At 36.0% G+C, this 21,688-nt stretch overlaps 1 protein-coding gene across 6 annotated transcripts in view; it reads right to left on the reverse strand.

The window, feature by feature from the left end:
• Nucleotides 1–21,688, reverse strand: part of LOC118440108 (cell adhesion molecule Dscam2) — a 130,637-nt gene that overhangs the window by 41,499 nt on the left and 67,450 nt on the right. For all 6 annotated transcript variants that reach the window (XM_085659240.1, XM_085659239.1, XM_085659238.1 and 3 more), the window contains exons 5-10: nt 21,083–21,200; nt 13,712–13,955; nt 12,958–13,162; nt 2,788–3,084; nt 2,298–2,408; nt 1,998–2,156 (exon numbers count right to left, since the gene is read on the reverse strand). In XM_085659240.1, the coding sequence (XP_085515366.1) occupies nt 1,998–2,156; nt 2,298–2,408; nt 2,788–3,084; nt 12,958–13,162; nt 13,712–13,955; nt 21,083–21,200 (1,134 nt within the window). The remainder of the gene's footprint in view (nt 1–1,997; nt 2,157–2,297; nt 2,409–2,787; nt 3,085–12,957; nt 13,163–13,711; nt 13,956–21,082; nt 21,201–21,688) is intronic.

The raw sequence follows: 21,688 nt of genomic DNA on the forward strand, positions 1-21,688 counted from the left end.
AAGAGAAAGAAAAACAAATTAATCATTGTTAGTTGAAGAACGATAGAAAAAGCTCGATAGAAAAAAAGGCACGATTCAATCCTGATCGTTAAAACTCGTTGTTTCGTCAACGTCATTTCCGTACGGCGCAGTACAACGATTTTCTCGACGGGATTTCGATAGGGACGACCCTCGTTGAATGATAGTAAACGACAAAAGTGTAACACCCTCGTAATAACTCCCAATGGCAATAGGCGAATCTATTTCGTCTGTTTGATTATGAAATATAAACAAATCAAATATGTGTGGTGTCGTTAAGCAAACGAGATTAATTAGTTGGTTGACGTCATTCACGGCATACTTTTATTTTTCGATTTTTTTCGATCCGAGAAAATAGGAACTCGTGAAAAAGAAAAAGAAAAAGAAAAAAAAGGAAAGAAAAAGGAAAAGAAAAAGAGAAAGAGAGGGAGAATATTTCGATCGAATCGATTATACTTCTTTATTCTCTTGCTCGTCAAATCACTTGTTTTCTCTCTCTCTCTCTCTCTCTCTCTCTCTCTCTTTCTCTCTCTATATTATTAACACCCCTCTATATATCATTAGGTATACATACAATCGTCCTACGTGCGGTGTACAATGAGCTTGCATTAATTCAATCTCGGATCGTACCCGTTTAATTATCGTGAAACGGTAATAGGATTCGTAGCTGAAAGCATTGGAGTTAAAGACGTTCCTAAGGGTAACCCTGTGGTTGAGTAGACGATTCAAATATCGTCGTTATTTATCCAATCAATCTCGAGTCAATTTTTTTTTCCTTTCTATTCTTTTTTTTTCTCTTTGGTTGTTCTTTCTTTCTTTCTTTCTTTCTTTCTTTCTTTTTTCAAATCGAACCTTCGATCAGTCCCATCTACGTTTGAAAAAATATAAAAGTAAACAATTAAGAACGAAGGATGAATAATGACGACGATGATGATGATGATGATGATGATGATGATGATGATAATAATGATAATAATAATATTAATAATAAACGAGTCATCGAGATTGATGAACTTTCGAAGATTTATGTCGTTCACCAAAGTTACATACAATGAGATAAACATAGAGTTCGTTGATACAGGGTTGGGACGATGTTGTCGCATGATAATCAAGCCTGCCCAAACAGTAGACTTGGACCACCGTTTGATCCCGTAAAGCTAATAGAAACATTGTGTGAAGATAAATCTGGTGGCCCCTGTCAAATCGGCCGTTCGATTATGTATACATAAATTGCAATTAATATGATCGGTAAATGGATAAGGGGTGCAAAATGTGGTCCGATATATTGAAGAACGAAAGGACATCTTCAAATGCGATTAAATCTATCTGATAATATCTTTCGAATGTTTTTATGGGAGATTTCTTTTTTTTTTTTTTGAAGGAGAGAAGAAGGAAGGGTTAAGGGAGCCTAAATTAATCAATCGATTTGATCTTCGAAAAAAAAAAAGAAAAAAAAAAGAAGAAAAAGAATAATCTTTATTTTAATCCCAATTTTCTCAATACCGCTATAATATTCTCTTTAAAAATAATATTTTTAGATACCATTTAAGGAAGGACTACTATGTAAACCCTAAGGTTTCTCCTATTACGTCATCCTTCGAGCTCACACCTGGTAAAGACTATCACACTTCGATGACTCTTGTTTTATCCTCAAACCCTTTCATATAAGACTTTGGAAGTGACGTTGGAAACACGCAAAGGCTAAAGACTTCGAGATAGAACCTAGTCATCTCCATTATCATGACTTAAAGGCGAACGATCCGATCGACGAATATTTTTGGCAGGTTACGCTGAGAAAATTGGTCTTACTTACAAAGTTTTAATCGACAAATAGGGAAATGTCAACCACTTATCATCCTATAAACTATGGGAAAGAAATTGATTATTAGTTTCATTGAGTTTCATTGTTATTTTTATGCTTTTTTTGTTTTTTTTTCCTTTTCTTTTTTAACGAAATTATCAATCAACAAATTACTCACCTAAAACACGAACTTCGACGGATCGTTGAGAAGTAAAATTATGTTTATTTCTGGCAGTGCAGGTGTATGTGCCTTGATCAGCGGCACGTTGTACGGTATCGATGAATAATGTACCATTCGCTACCCTTTGTCTCATATTAGTTGGCAGTCTTACGTTGCCTAACAAGATTGTAATTAATAATTGATATTCGTAGAACAAAAAAAAAATAAAGGATAAAAGAAAGAGAAAAAAAAAGGAAAGAAAATCAATGCGCTCAAAATTCTTGATAATGATGAAATTTTTGAACAAACAAAACTTACCCTTTTCCCATATTATCGATTCGATGGGATATCCAGCTACAGGGCATTTGATATATAGTTGCTTCCCAGCGACCGCTGAGACGGTCGACATGGGTCTGACATATGGCAGTCCTAAGATTGAAAATTATAGAAAATTCCTTTTAACTTTTATACCAACGATTTTATCCTTAAAAGGATATTATGTGCAAGTGACAACTTTGCAGGTATATGGGATGTTAAACAAAAAAAAAAAAGAAAAAGAAAAAAGGAAAAAAAACGTCCCTCGATTTTTATTTTTTGCAACATCCTATGCATAATATACATATATATATTAAAAAAGAACCCTTTTGACGATAAGAATAATTTCGATAAAATCTCAAGATGAAGTAACCCTTCTTGAAATACTCTTGAACCCGTGTGATTCGAGATTAGACAGTGACATCGAATGATCGTCACGTTTCCTTCGATCAATGTATCCCATCATTTTCTGATTCCCTACCGAATTACTTACCGTAAATATTCAGTCTTGCTGAGTGTTTCGAATCTCCAGCTCTACTACTGGCAGTACACTCGTATTCCCCGCCGTCCTCCGGTTTAACCGATGTGATGTTAACGTGGGATATTACGTCTCCGTACACGGTCACGTATTGGCCAATCAGAAGCCTGTCGTTTTGTGGAAGCGGAAATCCATCTAGCAGCCAGGAAATTTGCGGCGTGGGATTACCTGCGGCGCTGCATTTCAGAGAAACCGATGGTCCAGGCTGCATTGTCTGTTCGATAAACCTGTAGACCAGCTGTGGTGCGATCTCTGTTAACAGACGTTACGGTTAGATTACATATATATAACAGAAAGCTTTGGAACAACGTTTCTCTCTCTCTCTCTCTCTCTCTTTCGTTCTCACACTTGTATTATATTACTCTCTGCTCACTTATCTCTGTTTCTCTCTCTCCCTCTCACTCTCTCTCTCTCTCTCTATCTATCTATCTATCTGTCTGTCTGTCTGTCTGTCTGTCTCTCTCTTTCTCTTTGTCTCTATCTTGCTCTATCATTTTTTGTTCTTTTCTATTTGTTTCTTCTAGTTCATAATAAACTTCATTCAATTCCCAAAAATTTCTCTTCTATCTGTCACACGTAAACTCATAGTGATCATATACAAATTACTATGTAAAATTTTTTAAATGAAGAAAGAAAAAAAAAAGGGAAAATAGAGGTAACGTTGTTTTATTCGAGGATTATGACAATTTCGCCTGTACGCGATTTTATAATAATAATAATAATAATAATAATAATAAGAAGAAGAAGAAGAAGAAGAAGAAGAAGAAGAAGAAGAAGAATAACGTTCGTGATACAAACAACGTGTAATCTGTTTTAAAGGGGGGGAAAAAAATGCAAAAAAATCATCGATCAGTTTGGTAAACCATTGGCATAGAATTTTTATGACTTCTTTTTCAAGTGTATTCTTCATTTCATATGTCACACAAGAAGGTTTCTCTATGAAATTTCAATAGCGTCGAATATGAAAGAATGAGAAAGAAAGAGGAAAAGAAAGAGGAGAGAAAAGAGAGAATGAGTCAAAGAGAACGATGTGAAACAATTGAAAAGGTGAAAAGTTCGATGTACCAAAATAGTTTATCTCTACGGTGAGAGAAGTTGCGTACAAAGATATTTTACATTTTAGCGAGTCGCGTAACGAGCTGTAGCTCGCGCTTGCTAATAAATTCATGAACTTTGTAAGGCGAGTACACATCCATATATATATATATATATATATACACACACGTACACACGAATACCCACATACACATCACATACACACACATGTACATTGGCGATAAGATAACGTTGACTCTCGGCAAAGTTTTCGCATACATTCATAGTTTCCGCACATCTGAATGTTACCTCTCCTTACGTTCTGTACTATCAACATTAAATTTCTCAAACTCACTCACTCTCTCTATCTATCTATCTATCTATCTATCTATCTCTCTTTCTCTCTCTCTCTCTCTCTCTCTTTTTCTTTTTTTCTCTCTCTTAACTCGGCTGCTAACCATACAGTTACAAAAAGGCTTAATCAATGAAAAACTTTCAAAAGTATGAATAACATCGATGAGATTATTTTCGAAAAGATATCGACATGTTGGTAAAATATTATTTTTTTATGGTAGCATATAAAGTTCACAAAAAATCCGTCGACTTTTGTTCCTCTCTTATTTATCTGTTTTTGTTTTGTTCCCGTTTTTTCCTTTTTTTTTTGGTTTTTTCTTTCCTTTTTTTTCTTTTTTTTTTTTTTTTTTTTCGACGATGGATTAGCTCGGTGATTAAAATTCACACGGTCTCGATGAAAAGGGGAATACGGAGAGCAGTGGTAGGAAGACTCTCGTCGTCCATTGTGGTAGCAATTTTGCGTGTTTATTATTTAAAGGAACGGTTGTTTCAAAAGGAGGACTATTAGTAAATTAACAATTGCATCTCTTCAATTAAACCGCAATGTTATTCCATTTTCCCGCGAATAGGGAAAAACGTAGCGCTTCTCGTATCTTAAATCAAGAAATTAATACTTTGAAAGGAGAGAGAGAGAGAGAGAGAGAGAGAGGGAGAAAAAAAAAGAAAGAAAAAAAAGGAATGAAACGACATAATAATCCGGAAATTTTCACTCAAGGAACATTTTGAGAAAATTTACATGGGCCAGACAATAGGTATAGTATTTGAAAAATAAGTTAAAGCAGCCAGTTCGTTCTCTATTCTATTCGTATTGTTTAATTATTTAAAGAAAGAAAGAATGAAAGGAAGAAAGGAATAAGAGAAAAGGAAGGAAGGAAAATTAAAAGAAAATTGTCTTGCAGTTAAATAATTCGTCATAATTCGTCCTTGTTGTGGTTAATAAGAGCAGGTAAAATAAAATAAAAGCAAAAAGAAAAAAAAAGAAAAGAAAATACACATGTAAAGGCACGAGCGCGCCCACACACACACACACACACACACACACACGTAAAAAAGAAAAAGCCAACAAAACAGAAAAAGCGAACAAAGGAAGAATAATAAAAATTCGTCGAATATCGATCGTTCTAAACAGCGGTCGAGTCGAGTGGGGTTGCTTATTTTTCTTAAAAGCACTGCATTTTGGATGGTATAACAAACGAACAGGCAGGCAGGCAGGCAGGCAGGCAGGCAAGCATGCAGGAAAAGCAGGGAGATAGACAGAGAGGTAGACAGACAGTCATGTACATATGTATATGTATGTAGATACATTGATATAGATTTTCCAATACAAATATAAAATAACCTGTATAGAATGGAAATGATGGAATCGTGGAAAATTGAAATAGGAATTTAATTAAGCATCGCTATTGTCCTGATGCCAAAGAGGACCTGAAGGCATATAGATACGTAACACGACTATTCCAAATATATCAAGCGTGATATTCCATTTCTTTCTTTCATTCTTTCTTTCTTTTCTCTCATTTCATTGATTTAAATAGTTGAAAATACTTTCGCTGTGTTTTTTGATCGTTCGAGTAGCTTGTGTATAAAAACTTTACGAATGAGAAATATTTGAGGAGAGAAAGAAAGAGAGAGAGAAAGAGAGAGAGAGAAAAACACACTACACACACTACACACACACATACACACACACATACACACACACAGACGTGCGCGCACATATATACAAAGAGAAAAAAAAATAAAAGAGGATAGAATGATGTTAAAGTATACATAGAAAAAAATACAGGCGAAAATTCTCTCTCTCTATCCCTCTCTCTCTCTCTCCCTTTGTCTTTGGCTATCTTTCTCTCTCTCTCTCTCTCTCTTTGTCTTTGGGTATCTTTTTCTTTCTCTCTCTCTCTCCCTCTCTTTGTCTTTGGGTATCTTTTTCTCTCTCTCTCTCTCTCTCTCTCTCACTCTCTTTTTCTCTCTTTCTCGCGAAAAGTTGCTTCTAGCAAAGGTGGTTTAGCCTCTGATGTATCTATGACGCATAATAAATAGATGACTCGGTGTAGATGCAGGACGATGCGAGATCGTGCACGGTCGAGAGCGGCATGCAAAGCATTGGCAAAACCGCAGGAATCTCGTTAGCGTATGCAAATCCAAGGTGGCGGTACTAACTATCCGATCGTGCTGCAGGCGATCTTCCACAGCACTCACCTTTCCCCTTTACCTAATGTACGCTCGATGCCCCGCAGGTTAGAAATCATGGAGCCGAGAAGAATCCTAATGACAAGGTAATACGAAGCTGTCTTCTCTCTCTCTCTCTCTCTCTCTCTCTCTTTCTTTATATATCTCCATTTCACTCATTCACTCACTGTAACATGTTCTTGCCTTCTCTGGTTCGGCTTCACCTTCGTCCCTGAAGGTCGCTCGCAAAAGTTACTAATTGACGGTCGGTAGGAAACTTCGTTCACTGTAATTGAGGGTTCTCTAGTCCCTTCCATCGTACACATACCTATCCTATTCCACCTCGGTTGGATAAAGGTTCGTTCAGAAAATCGTTGACTATGGCGAATCTCGGAGAAAGAGTCGATACTCTGACAATGGATTTTCCGAACTCCCGTGTTTCCCAACGGAGAAAGATAGAGGAGACGAAGAGAGCGAACAAAGAGAAAGAGAGAGAGAGAGAGAGAGAGAGAAAGAGAGAAGGAAGACATGCTTTTTGGAATATCAAAGATAGTTAGATCGAGAGAAAGAGGAGGAAAGATAACGAGTAGCGAGAGAGTACGCTTTGGTCGGACGTGCGAATGGTAATAGTAATGGTATGCTACGCTCTTCTCCAGCGTTAGTAGTTTAACCAAGCCATATTTGAAACACGTCAGTCGTGAAAGGAAACTACGTTTTCCCTTAGGACAATTCGAGTTCCCAATGATTAATTACCTTGACGATGATATTAAGGGAAGTTTATACTTCAATCGAGTTAACTACAAATTAGAGAGAGAGAGAGAGAGAGAGAGAGAGACAGAGAGAGAGAGAGAGACAGAGAGAGAGGGAGAGATAAAGAGAGATAGAGAGATAGAGAATCTTTTCGAAGGATAGTAATTAATAAAGGACGAAACGTCAAAAGGTTGAATCGATTTATGTTGTTTGTCACTTCTGTTCCCGTTTCTTCCGGTATCCAACCGCTAGAAACTTTTGAAAGACTCCTTCACTGAGACTTCTCCAATTATCTGTCGCAACCAAGAAAATAGTTTCGCTTTGTGATATTTAACGAAATCACAACGGGAATGAAATCGAAGAAGTACGAAGTAAAAGATAAACGAAGAATAAGAAAATATCATTGTACAAATCTTTCTGGTTGCTTATTTTCTTTCTTTTCTTGTTTTTTTTTTTTTTTTTGCTTTTTTTCTTTTCCTTTGCTTTTTCTTTTTTGTCTTCTTTCCCCAACCCTCTTGGCGACTGCCATCAGTCCGCTCCACGCCCAGTCACCCCTCCCTGCCACTCCCAATCAACCTTAAACTATTATCTCTTTTCGACATTCTTCCACGTGTAATTCCTTCGAATAAGTGCTATAAACGATTTCGAAAGAAAATTTCAAGTCTTAGACGAGTATAAAAGTTAGCGGCGAAAAAAAAAAAAAAAGAAAAAAGAAGGAGAAAAAAAACGATGCCATAGAAAGGGTTAATGGTCGGGAAACTTGCGGAGCCATAACCTATTCAACTATTGGAGAGTTTAAGGGAAAAGAAAAGGAACTTTTGGATGAGACGTAAGAATAGTTCGGCTTGCCAATATCAATGATATCGTTTGCTACAACTTTTCTTATCCCTTTTCTCGCTCTTTATTTTTTCTCTTTTTTTTCCACCAATACAAATCGAACTCGTTGTTTGAAATAATAAGAAAGAAAGAAAGAAAGAAAGAAAGAAAGAAAGAAAGAAGGAACAAGAAGAAAAAAGAAAAAAATAAATAAAAGGAGAAAGACAAAAAAGAAGAAAACATACCGTACGAACATACGTAAGCACGTATGTCCTTAGAAACGCACGTAATTTAATTAAAATTCTCGTGCGAGAAAGATCCTTTTATTTTTTCCTTCCTCTCCATCCGTCCCCCGCCCTGTCCCGTCCCGCCCTACCCTACTCCGCCCCTTCTTTTTTCTTTTTCTATTTGAGACGCCGAAGGTACGTCTAGTCCAACTGAATATCCACTTAAGCGATAAAAGCGCGCACGATCCCACGAGATTTTCCCCATCGCGAAATCCGAATTTGCGAGCGTACTCTCATTAGACATAATGGCGTAACGGACAAAGGTTCTCTTACTTTGCGTTCAACTCTCGTTACGATTTGAAATTAATTTCGAACGATACGTCCACTGTGTTTCTTTCTCCCTTTCTTCTATCTTTTTCTTCTCCCGCCCCCCCCTCTCTCTCTCTCTCTCTCTCCCTCTATAACGTTACATTTCAATTAATACGACGAGAAATAGAATTCAATGGGAACTTATTTCAGGATTTTCTCTTTAGTTTTCGAAAGCAGTTTATCGAGTTTGTCGAAATAAAATATTGAAATAATGTAACGAAATTCAACTAATTTTCATTTCATCTTAAAAAACAAGGATCAATGTTCGATCAATTTTCGTCTTTCCCTCTCTTTCTCTCTCTCTCTCTCTCGGTCTCTCCTTTTCTTTCTCTTTCTCTTTTTCTTTCTCTCTCACTTGTTCTCTTTTTTCTTCCTCCGTAACATATATCGAAACGAATGAAATCAATTTAATAATAAATTTTAAACCTTCCATCGAATTTGCGTTTATTATTACAAACTCGTATGCGTGCGAATGCGCACGCGTGTGTGTTTGTCGGGACAGAAAAAAAAATTAAACAAAAAAAAAAAAAAAAAAAAAAGAAAAAACAAAAAAAAAAAACAGAATTAAAAACGGCAAAAAAATCAGCTATTTTCACGAATGCAAAATTTTAATATTGATACGGTAAATTTGATATGGTAAATTTGATACGCGACTAGAAATATTCATATTGCATTGGATGTTAGTAAGAGAAGGGAAGCGAAGGGGGATGGATGGAGAGCGAAGCAAAAGAGAAAAAAAAAAAAACAGAAAAAAAAAATAACAATTTTCCGTAGCATCGTTATTGGTCGGATACAATTTCACGCTGAAAAATACATTAACGAACGCATCGATCAAAACCAGTTACATATATGTGTATGAATCTCGACCGATCGAAATGCTCTTTACGTTGCCTTTTCATTTGCCAGTTTTCTCTCGTACGGATTAACTGTTACGTGAGAAAATAATGAAAAAAAAAGTTTTATATATATATATATATGTATATATATATATATATACATATTTATAGAAGAGTTAAAGATATACATGTATATATATATAAAGAATTATCAGAGTATATCATTTATACGAAATCTGTTATCGTATTAATCCGTAAAGTTTTTATAAGTCCGTTCTACGATACATAAATGAAATGGTTCGCGTGTTAAGCGCGTAATAAATGCATTTCTATTGACTGACAAACGATTGTCAACTGTTGAATTTTGGTTTAATTATTCATAGCTCATCGTTTCAGATCTCGTTTCAAAAACGAAGTGTTATAATATCTGAAAATTGTAAACATACACATCTGAATAGTTTACGTCCCCGTACACGTATGTTTGTTTACATTTTCTAACGCGTTCTCGTTGAACGGACTATAGAAATATCTCAAAGATGATCAGTAAACGACATTATTCGGTCGGAAAGTTGTTTTCATTGAATTTTACGAACGCGAACTATCGATTAAACGAATGAATATGTGATTGAAATGATATCGTAAGGGAACATTTTTCTTTTTTCTTCTCTTGAAATATAACCTCTGACCTATAAAAAGAGAGAAAGAGAAATACGATAGAATTTTACTCAACTTTCTATGTATCCTTTTCTATCTCATTCTGATCCAACGTTAACCTTCACGATTAACCCGTAGCACTTTTTCCATTTATGTCGAAATTAAAATCCGAACGAATTGACTAACGTATCAAAAAAAAAAAAAAAAAATAAAAAAACAAAAAGAAACGAGACATTAGTTTATTACGATTAAGAGAAAAAGTAAGAGCAAGATAGAAAATCGAACAATTCATCTGATGAAGTACTAATCGTTTGCCCGACAACGTAAGTTACGATAACATGCCAGTTAATCTCTCCCTTCAAACTTTACTTTTACGTTAATTCTCTCTTCTTCTTTTTCTTTAATTCAAAAAAAAAAAAAAAAAAAAGAAAAAAGAAAAAAAAAAAAAGAGAGAAATAAATAATCCTTATCGAGAACATTTTCATTTGAAATATAATTCCATTAGCACTTAACGATCGAACTCTTCGGACTATACACCATCGATGAATAACGTTAAATTTTTAATCTCTAGTAACGATATCTGAGAGAAAGAAAGAGAGAGAGAGAGAGAGAGAGAGAGAGAGAGAGAGCGCAAAAAAAAAGAAGAAGAAGAACAAAAAAAGGAAAAAAAAACGAGAAAAAGAAAATGAGAAAGAGAGATAGATAGATAGATAGATAGAGAGATAGAGAGAGAAAGAGAGGGAGAGGGAGAGAGAGAGAGAGAGAGAGAGAGAAAGCAAAGAGTAATGTTAATACCGAAACGGCCACCGTTCGAGAGTACAAAAGCCGGAGTGAACGGCGTTGTTCGGTCGGCAACGTGTTATCGGAGGACGCACGTACTGGCTGCGCGCGTATGGGGGTTTTGTAATTAAAACCATTCGACGTCCTCGTATTCGCACGATTATCGTCGAGCAAATGGTCCTGCTTCGCCGTTGCGGTGAGGGAAGCTGCGATCGGAAAACCTGGGACCATACGAAATCGGTTCTCTGCGTGCAAAAATCCCCACCTACTCATCATCCTTTTCTTTCTCACTCTCTCTCTCACTCTCTCTCTCTCTCTCTCTCTCTCTCTCTCATTCTCTTTTCATATACATATATATACATATATATATATATATATCTTTCTCGTTCGAAATCCACAGCGATTCGTGATGGAAAATACGTTACGATGGAAATACCACGCAAACCGGGAATGGATCGTATAGTGATCGGGGGAGGGGAGGGGGAATGAGGGGCGGAGGAAAAAGAGTTCCGCTGCATTAACCGTCGTGCAAGCTATCATCCTCCGAAGCCATTCGTTCGACAAACAAACGCTCGCCATCGCGACGCCTCGCAATTCCCTTGCATTAGGCTCGCCAATACGAAGTAAAAAGGAATAAAAACAAAAGACATTGAGATAAAGAGAAAAAGAAAAAGAAAGAGAGAGAGAGAGAGAGAGAGAAAGGGATGAAAGTGAGAAAGAGAAGAGAGGAGAAAGACAATGAGAAAAAAAGATGTAAAAGAGGCTTGCTTAATCACTGATGTTTTCCTGGACCCCTTTCTCACTCTTCGATCTTCTGCTCTTCTTTTTTTTTTCTTTTTCCTTTTTTTTCTTCTTTTTTTCTTTCCCCACCCACTCGCCCTCCTCCTCCTCCTCCTCGCTACCTCTATCCCATCCCACTTCTTTTCCATTTTGTTTTCTTTCGCCCCTCTTTTTTCTCTCTTTCCTTTTTCTTCTTCTCTTCATTTCATTCTTTTTGTTCGCTCGTTTTGCTTTTGTTGTTTCGTCTTGCTTTTTTACTCTTCTCTTTCTTTTTTTTTTTTTTTTTTTCTTTCTTTTTTTTTTTTTTAAGGCAAGTCGATCTAGAAAAGGAAGAGGCGTCTCCGCAATTCAGCAGGAGAATTTAACGAACGTCAGCTACGGTTCAGAAAGATGGTGCAGTTTGCATACGACTGCATTAAACGTAATTGAGGCTCGTGCGAGGTGATCGTGAGTTCTACCTTCCAAGAGAGAAAGAATGAAAGAAAGAAAGTACGAACGAATGAGACAGCCAGACAGAGAGAGAGAGAGAGAGAGACAGTATAAGAGAGAGACAGAGCGAAAGAAAGAAAAAGAGAGAGAGAGAGAGAGAGAGAGAAAGAGAAAATAGAAGATTGCAACGGAGAAACGTAAGCTATGGAACTTTTTCTTTTTCTTTTACGATCGAGTTTAAACGAAATGCGATCGAGGTTAAATGCCATGACGTTTACCCTTCCGTCAATCTTATCGACTCATCGAAAAGAAAGCATCGTTGAATATCACCACGTCTCTTTCTTCCTCCCATGACAACTACATTTTATGTTTGCTGTTATTTCGTTGCTGCTACTACTAATATGTGAAAAAAAAAGAGAAGAAGAAGAAAAGAAAAAGAAGGAAAAGAAAGAAAGAAAGAAAGAACGAAAGAAAGAAAGAAAGAAAGAAAGAAAGAAAGAAAGAAAGAAAGAAAGGAAAAAAGGTAAATTCGACGAGAACGAACCGAACAAATAATTAACTTAATAATAAATCATTGATATTAATATATCATAACGTTATAACGAAACATTTGTGATATAAAAGATAATGGTGGAATAAAATTATTCTCATTTTTTGTTTAATTTCATTTCGATTAAATATTTCATTGGCAACATTTTCGATTCGGCACGTATAAAATACAATATAGTATAACATAATATAATATATAGTATAGCCTCAAGCGTGAAATTCTATTCGTGAAAAAGAGATAGACAGACAGACAGACAGACAGACAGACAGACAGACAGACAGATAGACAGAGAGAGAGAAAGAGAGAAAGAGAGAGAGAGAGAGAAAGAGAGAGAGAGAGAGAGAGAAATTTCTGTGAACGAACAAAGACTACTCACCACCCAACCGCAATTCTGCAATTCCTTGGGCCATTTCATACTCGTTTCTGACGAAGCACTGGTACATGCCTCGATCTTCGCGTGCAACCGACGTCACGGAGATACGTTCCCTCGAAACTGTGCTCACGCGACCAGCCATTCTCAATGGCTGACCGTCCTTCAGCCAGTAGAGTGCCGCCTGCGGAAATCCACTTGCGCTGCACGTCTGAAAAGCAGTTTAGAGAAAAGCCTCGATGAAAGAAAGGGAAAAGAAAGAGAAGGAGGAAAAAAGAGAGAGAGAGAGACTCTTTTTTTTTTTTTCTTTCAACTACCCTTTTCCTATACTCCAAAAGAATCTTGAACCATGCCATTGAGATATTAATTATATTACGAGTTACGGTAAAACTCATTCTCTCTCTCTCTCTCTCTCTCTCTCTCTCTCTCTTCCTGCTTTTTCTTTTTTTCTTTTCGTTTTCGTTCTTTTTTTTTTTCTTTCCTTTTATTTATTTATTATTCTCCGCCCTTCGAAATATATCGTAAAAAGAAAAAAAAACTATCATAATTCGCGTGATACATATTATTAATTGGGATTTGGCAATTATTACTGTTATATCGATCGATCCAATTCACTTTAATTATAAACGATTAAATTGAAGAGAGGGATTTAAAACATTATCTGTAGAGCAATGTAAATTCAAATTGCCATCGCTTAATTCGATTTATTTCAAACATTCCTCTAAGTTGTCTAATCGTTAGTCGTCGGATATTGAATTACCAAATGAGCAGGCTTCCCAAGATCGACCGTTTGAATAGCAGGCTGTACGAGAACACTTAACGGGGCGGAAACTGTCAACCTGACTTCTAAAGTCTCAGTCCCTTCGGAGTTACTGGCGATGCACATGTATGATCCGGCGTCATTCTCTTGGACACCCTGTATAATCAAGGAACCATCTCGGACTATATAATGCCCGGAAGTATCTTCGATTGGTTCCTCTCTTTGATTTCTGTTGTAGTACCACCTGCGACAAAAATGTATTTCATGAGTTTCAATGGTTCCTTTTTTTGCTCTAAGAATAAAAATAAGAAAAGGATGGAGGCGTGCGTGAAATCGAATATTTCGTAACAGGTTTCCTCGACATCAAAGAAACGGGCTTAAGTAAATCCACGCTCGGATGGCCCCGTTGAGTAAATATAAATGTTCTCTTATCTGAAATCGACCGGTGAAATAAGAAACGGGAAATAAAGAAGGATACAGGAATTCTCTTCGTTCTTGAGAATATCTTGGGAAAGATGTAAAAGTATTTTATGTGTCTGCGTATGTATGCGTGCTCGTGTATGGACCTACGTTAGACACGTCGTTTCATTGAAAATACGTATGTACTTATATATACATACAAACATACATACATACATACATACATATATACTTGGATACATATATATATATATATATATATATATATATATATATATATTAGTGAACTCTGGGGCTTATCTCTCTGTTTTCGAAAATTATAAAGTATATTATTCGAGTGGATCGATATATCGAGCATGCTAAATTGAAAGTAAAGATAAACAATGCGACGTCGATAAAGAAAAAAAAAAAAAAAGAGAAAAAGAAAGAAGAAAAAACGAAAGAAAAATTAAGAAAAAAGAAAGAAAGAAAAAGAAAAACAAGTAAATAAAAGAATCCACATAGATTGACGTCTGAAGCTACGAATTAACGTTAATCTTGAACGATCTGTTAAAAACTTCGAAAATGAGGTGGAAACGTTCGTCGAATATGGGAACCGAAACGCGTATCTCTCCGTTGCACTGGACCACCGCAAAATAACTACAGTTTCGAATGAAAACAGAGAATGCATGGTGCTTCCATGAATTGTAACTACGCCGTAACAATACTCTTTCTCTCTCTCTCTCTCTCTCTCTCTCTGTTTCTGTCTCTTTCTCTCTATCCTCTCACACCCCTCACACACCCACCCCCTACCTCTTTCTCTATGCAAGCACACGTATTTCGTGGAGATACGCAACGCATGCCTGTCACTGCGATAGACCGTCCCGTTGTTTTCAAAACACTCGCGATTAAACATCGTGTGAAATAAATGCTGAGTTGTTCCTCATCGTCGTCATCATCATCATCATCATCATCATCATCATTATCATCATCATTATCATCATTATCATTGTCGTCGTCATCGTCGACTTCATCGTCATCATTTACATCCATGTACTACTGACTATCAACTTGTAAAATCATTAACAAAAAGTTAGTATTTTTCTTTCTCTTTGAGAGAGAAATAAATGGTAAAAGGTACTCTCGAGCCGTTTAGTTTTTCTTTCCCTTCTCTTATCTCTCTCCCTCTCTCTCTTTCTCTTTCTTTCTTTCTTTCTTTCTTTCTTTCTTTCTCTCTTTTTCTATCTCTCGACAATTTATTATTAAACGAAGGAAAACTCAATGTACCGCTGGAAAGATTCGTGGCGAGTCGACGTCAGTGAAGCTTCAAATATTCAGCTATGAATAAACGCAACTGGATAGTAAGAAAACGCACTATATACTATACCTTCTCTTCATATTTTCTGTCTCCGTCTCTTTCTCTCTTTCTCTTTCTCTTTCTCTCTCTCTGTCTCTTCATATCTTGTATAGCTTATTCCAGGTAACATCAACCAATGTGAATTTTAAATCTTGAAGAGTATTGAAAGTTGATTTATTCATATTCTTTGGTCCATATTTTTCGATAAGAAGAGAAAAAAGAAAAAGAAAAGAAAAATACAAAAAAGAAAAAGAAGTAATATATATATATATATATATATAAATATATAAATCTTTTTTACGAATTTTCATTAATTTAATATCGAAAGATTTCATATCGTTTTAACAAAGACCGTTTTTGTAAATAGACTCGTGTGTTTACATAAAGAAAGAAAGAAAGAAAGAGAGAGAGAGAGAGAGAGAGAAAGAGAGAGAGAGAGAAAGAGTCACAATATTTACCAAGCACGATTAATTCGTTTCACTTATCACGTAAGAACTTCTCGAATGATAATCGAAAAGTCCTAAGAGCTAAATAAAAACGTCGATCGTTATACTCAATTGACGCTAATTTAATCGAAAGCAATTTCAGAACGTCTCTTATCTTTTGGTATTTATTTGTGAAAAGTAAAACGTAGTAAATTCACAGTGAGATGTAGAAAAGATAGATATTTCCATCTTTCTCTTACTCTCTCTTTCTCAAGCACTCACCATCTCATTGAATTTCTCTCTCTCTCTCTCTCTCTCTTTCTCTATCTGTCTTTCTCTCTCTTTCTTTCTCATTCTATTTTTTTCTATTCGACAATTCCCAGAGAAGTCGAGCTTTCTCGCTACGATTGACCTCGCGTGGTTTGGAAAGCCGCAGTGTGAGAGGAAGACCCAATCCTCCAGGCACGGTTTCTTGCTTACTTTGCCCTCAGAGGTAAGCGCGAGGATTGGTGCACGACGGGAAAGGAAGTACGACAGCGAGAAGTGGAGAGAAGGAGGACTACGACGACGACGACGACGTGGAGGACGAATAGGACGAAGAGGACGAGGATGAAGAGTGGAAGAAGACGAAGCTGGAAGGAGGATGTGAATGTTGCTGAGCTAGAGAAGAGAGAGAGGTAGGTAGGTACGTAGGTAGGAAGGTACTACGTGTGCACAACGAGAAGGAGGTATATACCTATAGATAATCGAATTTACGGAGGGAAATTGGCGAGGGAAGGAGATGGGATAGAGGGAATGCTCGAGAGTGTGAGAGGAACCTGGAGATGGAAGGCTCTGCTGCTGCTACTGCTATTGCTGCTGCTGCTGCTGCTGCTGCTGCTGCTGCTACTACTACTGCTTCTGCTGCTTCTCTGCTGGTGCTGCTGCTGCTGCTGCGGTAAACCCTCAACTCTCTCTCTCTCTCTCTCTCTCTCTCTCTTTCTCTCTCTTTATATCTCTTTCATTCTATCCACCTCGATCTCTCTCTCTCTCTCTCTCCTTTCTCTCCTTCTCCGTACTCTCGAAGTCGAGGCACGAAAGAGGTGGAGAGAACGAGGAAGCTGTAGGAAGGCCTGTACGATCAGAGAGAAAGAGAGAGAGAGAGAGAGAGAGAGCGAGAGAGAGAGAGAGAGAGAGAGAATAGTGAGCACAAGCGCGGGAATATCCAGTGACGTCGACGTACACGTAAATGCGGAATATTTGATGGGCTGTCAGAAGCAGTCTCTGTAATCAGCGGTCGGTTTGTTTGCGCTACTCATACAGAGCCATCGTCTATATATCTTTCACCCATCTTCATTCGTCCCTTCGTCTCTCTACTTCCTTCCATCCGAATCCACGTACTACGTACTCTCTCTCTCTCTCTCTCTCTCTCTCTCTCTCTCTCTCTCTCTCTCTCTTTCTCTCTCTATCTATCTCTTGCTCTCTCTCTTTTTCTCCTTTATATATTTCACGGTTTTAATACACATAGGAAAGTTCGAACAGCCTCGTAAAAGCACACCACTCTTTTACCAAATTTGTGACTTTATATACTTACTTAATAGCAAACGGTGGACATTACATGCCAATGAAATTTCATTTTTAACGCGTCGTTTTAACGCCTCTCACGTCGAATCGATTCTTGATAGCTATCGTCAAACACAAGTACAATACCTATGCGTGTAGTGCACGTATGTGTGAATGCGTGTATATATATATGTATATGTATGTCCCCTCCTTTCAATCGATAAATTAATTCTTATTGTTAGAATATTTTCTGTTCGATTTGTAGAAACGAGAGAATTGGATAAAAATTACAAAATTTTATCTACCGTATAGATTATTAATTTTTTCTCAAACGTTAATAATCTTCGAATCGCAAGTAATCATTTAACAAACGAAATTGAACGAACGTCTGGTTACTTTTAATTCGTGAATACAAACTCCAATACCATTGATATAGATACATATATACATACATATATATATATATATATATATATATATATATATCTATGTTTTTACTAAATATTTTATGAACGACGATTTTATTTCTCGTTGAAAAACGTGACGAGAGTATTTACAAAATATATATATATATGTATATATATGTATATCCTCTTCAATATTACATTTATTTTGATATCGTTATTCTCGCACAGAGAAAAAGCATAGAGTTTATCGATAATGAAGATGAACAACACAAAGGAAAATAAATTTTAATAACGAATACAACACTCCCATTTTGGATTGTTTTATGAAGAAAATCGAAAAATGATACGGTCAAATGATTTCTCTTTTTTCCTTTCTCCATCCCCGAATTCCCTCCCGCCTACCATTTTCATTTACCGTTTATCAATATATCGAAATATGGTATTATTACAAGTCGGAATGGTAGTAAAATGTTACGAAAAACTATTCATACTTCTCTTTCACAATCGAATCATTTGTATTATTTCAAATAATCAAATTATCGTTACATAGTGAAAAAAAAAAAAATCAATCATTTCGTTCTCGACGTTATCGAGCATTCGAAAGTTTATTTTTTAAATATACGAATATATATATATATATATACATATGTATATATATTTAAATTCAATACGAATGAATTTCTATTGAAAAAAAAAAAAAAAAAAAGAAAATCCATCGGAAATATTTGAAGATCGACAGGAACCAACTGAGAATACTTACGAATCCTTTTGCCTCTTCGAAATATATATTTTACATGAGTAACGCGCAATACCGTCCTCGGTAACAGCTACGAGAGTAAATTCCGAAACGTCGAAATAACATAATAGTAGAGTACTAAGTATATAAGGTACGAACGAAGAAGAAGAAGAAGTAGTTGGTTGATTTTGATTCGTAGATAACCAGAAGATCTTTATTAGCTTTCGCGAATATCATATGTTGCGTTAAGCAATAGAAGTCTAGTCACGTAATTTAATGCAATATAACGCAATATCGAATATGTAACGAGTTTTCCCAAACTATTATACTTCTCCTTCTCAATCTTTCGTATTGCTATTATATCATATTCTCTCTTATTCTTTCTTTCTTTCGTTATATTTATCGTCTCCTTTTATCTTTTCCTCTTTCATTTTGTCTCGTACTAACGAGAAATATAATCGCAAGATCGTGCCAAACTACAAGGACTTATATCTTACCCTCCGATAATCTTCCTTTCTAACCCTCCTCCACTCAGTCGAGTATTCTGGAAAGATTTTCCTCTGGGAGTTCATCCTCGTGGATTTGTATTTTCGTTTGCACGTTCTATTCACCACGAACGAACGTAATATGGACTGTCGGATACATTAGTATTCTCGTTTGCTTGATCTCTCTCTCTCTCTCTCTCTCTCTCTCTTTGTATTTCTCTATCACATATTTTCCACCCTCTCAGTTTCTTCTTCATCTATCTTTCTTTATTCGCCCACTTATATATATATATATATATATGTATATATATAATAACAGATGAGAACGAATTTGCGTGTTGAAACGTGACGATTCGATGAAACGAATGCGAAGAAGGTAGAAGAAAGACTATTACGTGAAAGTACATTATACAACGAACAACTCTATCTACGCTTTGTTTATAAACAAGACAGATTATTGATCGCTCTTAAATCGCGTTTAAAATCATCGTTTTGAAACTATCGGCAGTCTCGTTTATTTATTTACTTTCTTTCTTCTTTTCTCTCTCACTTCATCTCCATTTTTCTCTTTTCACATGAACCAAACGGTATGACAATTCGATCTCGATTTCTTTTACCTTGAATGCTTCTCTTAAGTTTCTCTTGCTAAATTTTTCTCTCATTTTTTTCACTATATATATATATATATATATATATATATATATCTTATTCTCTCTCTCTCTCGTTCTATCTCATCGTTTTTCTCTCTGTCTCTCTCTCATTCGAGTCGGAAGCGAATCGAGAAAGCGTGGAATCGCACGTAATGCCTCGTTAATGGTCGCTACTGTGTCGGTGGCTCAACGTTCCCCACTTTTCCGCGAAAACGATTTCTTTTACTTCTTTTCCAACGAAGGAAAAATGTTCCGAAGGAAAAGCAAGTTACGAAAAGTGTGCGAGAGAAAGAGAGAGAGAGAGAGAGAGAAAGAGAGAGAGAGAGAAAGAAAGAGAAAGAGAGAGCAAACGGGTGAACGACATCGTCGGATAACGATCGATCGTGAACAGAATATTTTCTTGAAAAGGAAACCTCCATCTCCATCTATTTCACCTCTTACGTTTTCTCATGAAAGATCAGAAATATAGTATACCCATATACTACCACTAACATTATAACTCGAATATATACGACAAGAAATTTTATTCAATCGTCAGATTTCATTTCTTTTCTCTCTCTCTCTCTCTCTCTCTCTCTCTCTATATATATATATATATATATATATATATATATATATATATATATATTTATTTCATCGTCATTATTATCGTCAAATTTATTTGCGTGTATTTCTAAAAATTCGTAGCAACTTGGAAAAATTTTAAATCTCCTTCAACCGAATGATATTCACGTAATTCATAAACGTTCGAACTAACGTACGCTAATTCGTCGAGCAAGCCAATTCTAAGCTTACGTTCGTGAATTTAATGCTGAATGTACGGCAAATATCGAAAGCTATCGATACGAAGGAAATCGGCATGTCGAACGCGAAGTCTCTTACTCTGATTCTCTCTCTCTCTCTCTCTCTCTCTCTCTCTCTCTTTCTCTTTCTCGTATACGTCCTTTTCGTATATAACACGGTAATACGCGTCAATGAACTCGGAATATTTTCGTATTTCTAGCAGTCGTGTGTAGATTCTCTATAGGGGAATACCTTTAAACCGGCTCAATGTTTAAAATTAGCATTAATATAAGCAAAATAGAGAAAGAACGTAAACGTCAGCGTCAGAAGGACGTGCATTGTTCGTTGGAGTACTCGTTTTCGCTGCGATCTATAATCCTACCCATCCGGTTCTCCTCTTTCTCATTTCGTTTGCTGTTACGAGAAAAGATAAGTAGAGAGAAAGACCGATCGAATCGCTTTTCAAAAGGAAACCTCAATATCGTGTATATATATCTATGTACGTATATACATACATACATACACACACACACACACACACACACAAAGATCTTAATACATTGATCTTTTATCAAGCAGTCTCTTACCTGTTAGTCGGAGTTGGATTGGCATATGCCACACAAGGTATCACAACGGTGTCTTTCAATCTAACTGACTTGTAAACCAGCTTCTCGTTTATTATAGGTGGCATGGAACCTCGAAGTTCTGAAAATCAACAAAAGAAAGAAAAACAAATAACATGGTATTATTATCAAACTATATTGATTGAATAGAACAAATGACTTTAAATAGAAAAGGACATCGTACGAGACAGTTCAGGTCTTGTTTAATATTTTTGTTTTTTCTTTTCTCTCTTCATATATATGTGAGTACACGTAAATATGTATTTTCACATCTTATTCCCATTATGAAAATTATTAAAGATACTCGACTGTTCTCTTTTACGTTGTTCATCTTGTATAATTGATTATATGAATGCATAACGAGAATGCATCAAGCTTTTCTTATCCGACGGTGTATATAAATAAACAAGTGAACCAAAAAAAAAAAGAAATAAATAAATAAAAGAAAAGGAAAAGAAAAGAAAGAAAGAAAGAAAGAAAAAAACGAATATTTTCGAAAAGGTTGATATCGACGATAAGTTATTAAAATACATCTTCGAAAGAGGAAAAAATAAATATGCCATAAGATGC

The sequence above is a fragment of the Vespa mandarinia genome, chromosome 9, assembly GCF_050613455.1.
Source record: "Vespa mandarinia isolate Hongniang chromosome 9, ASM5061345v1, whole genome shotgun sequence".
Lineage (NCBI taxonomy): Eukaryota > Metazoa > Arthropoda > Insecta > Hymenoptera > Vespidae > Vespa > Vespa mandarinia.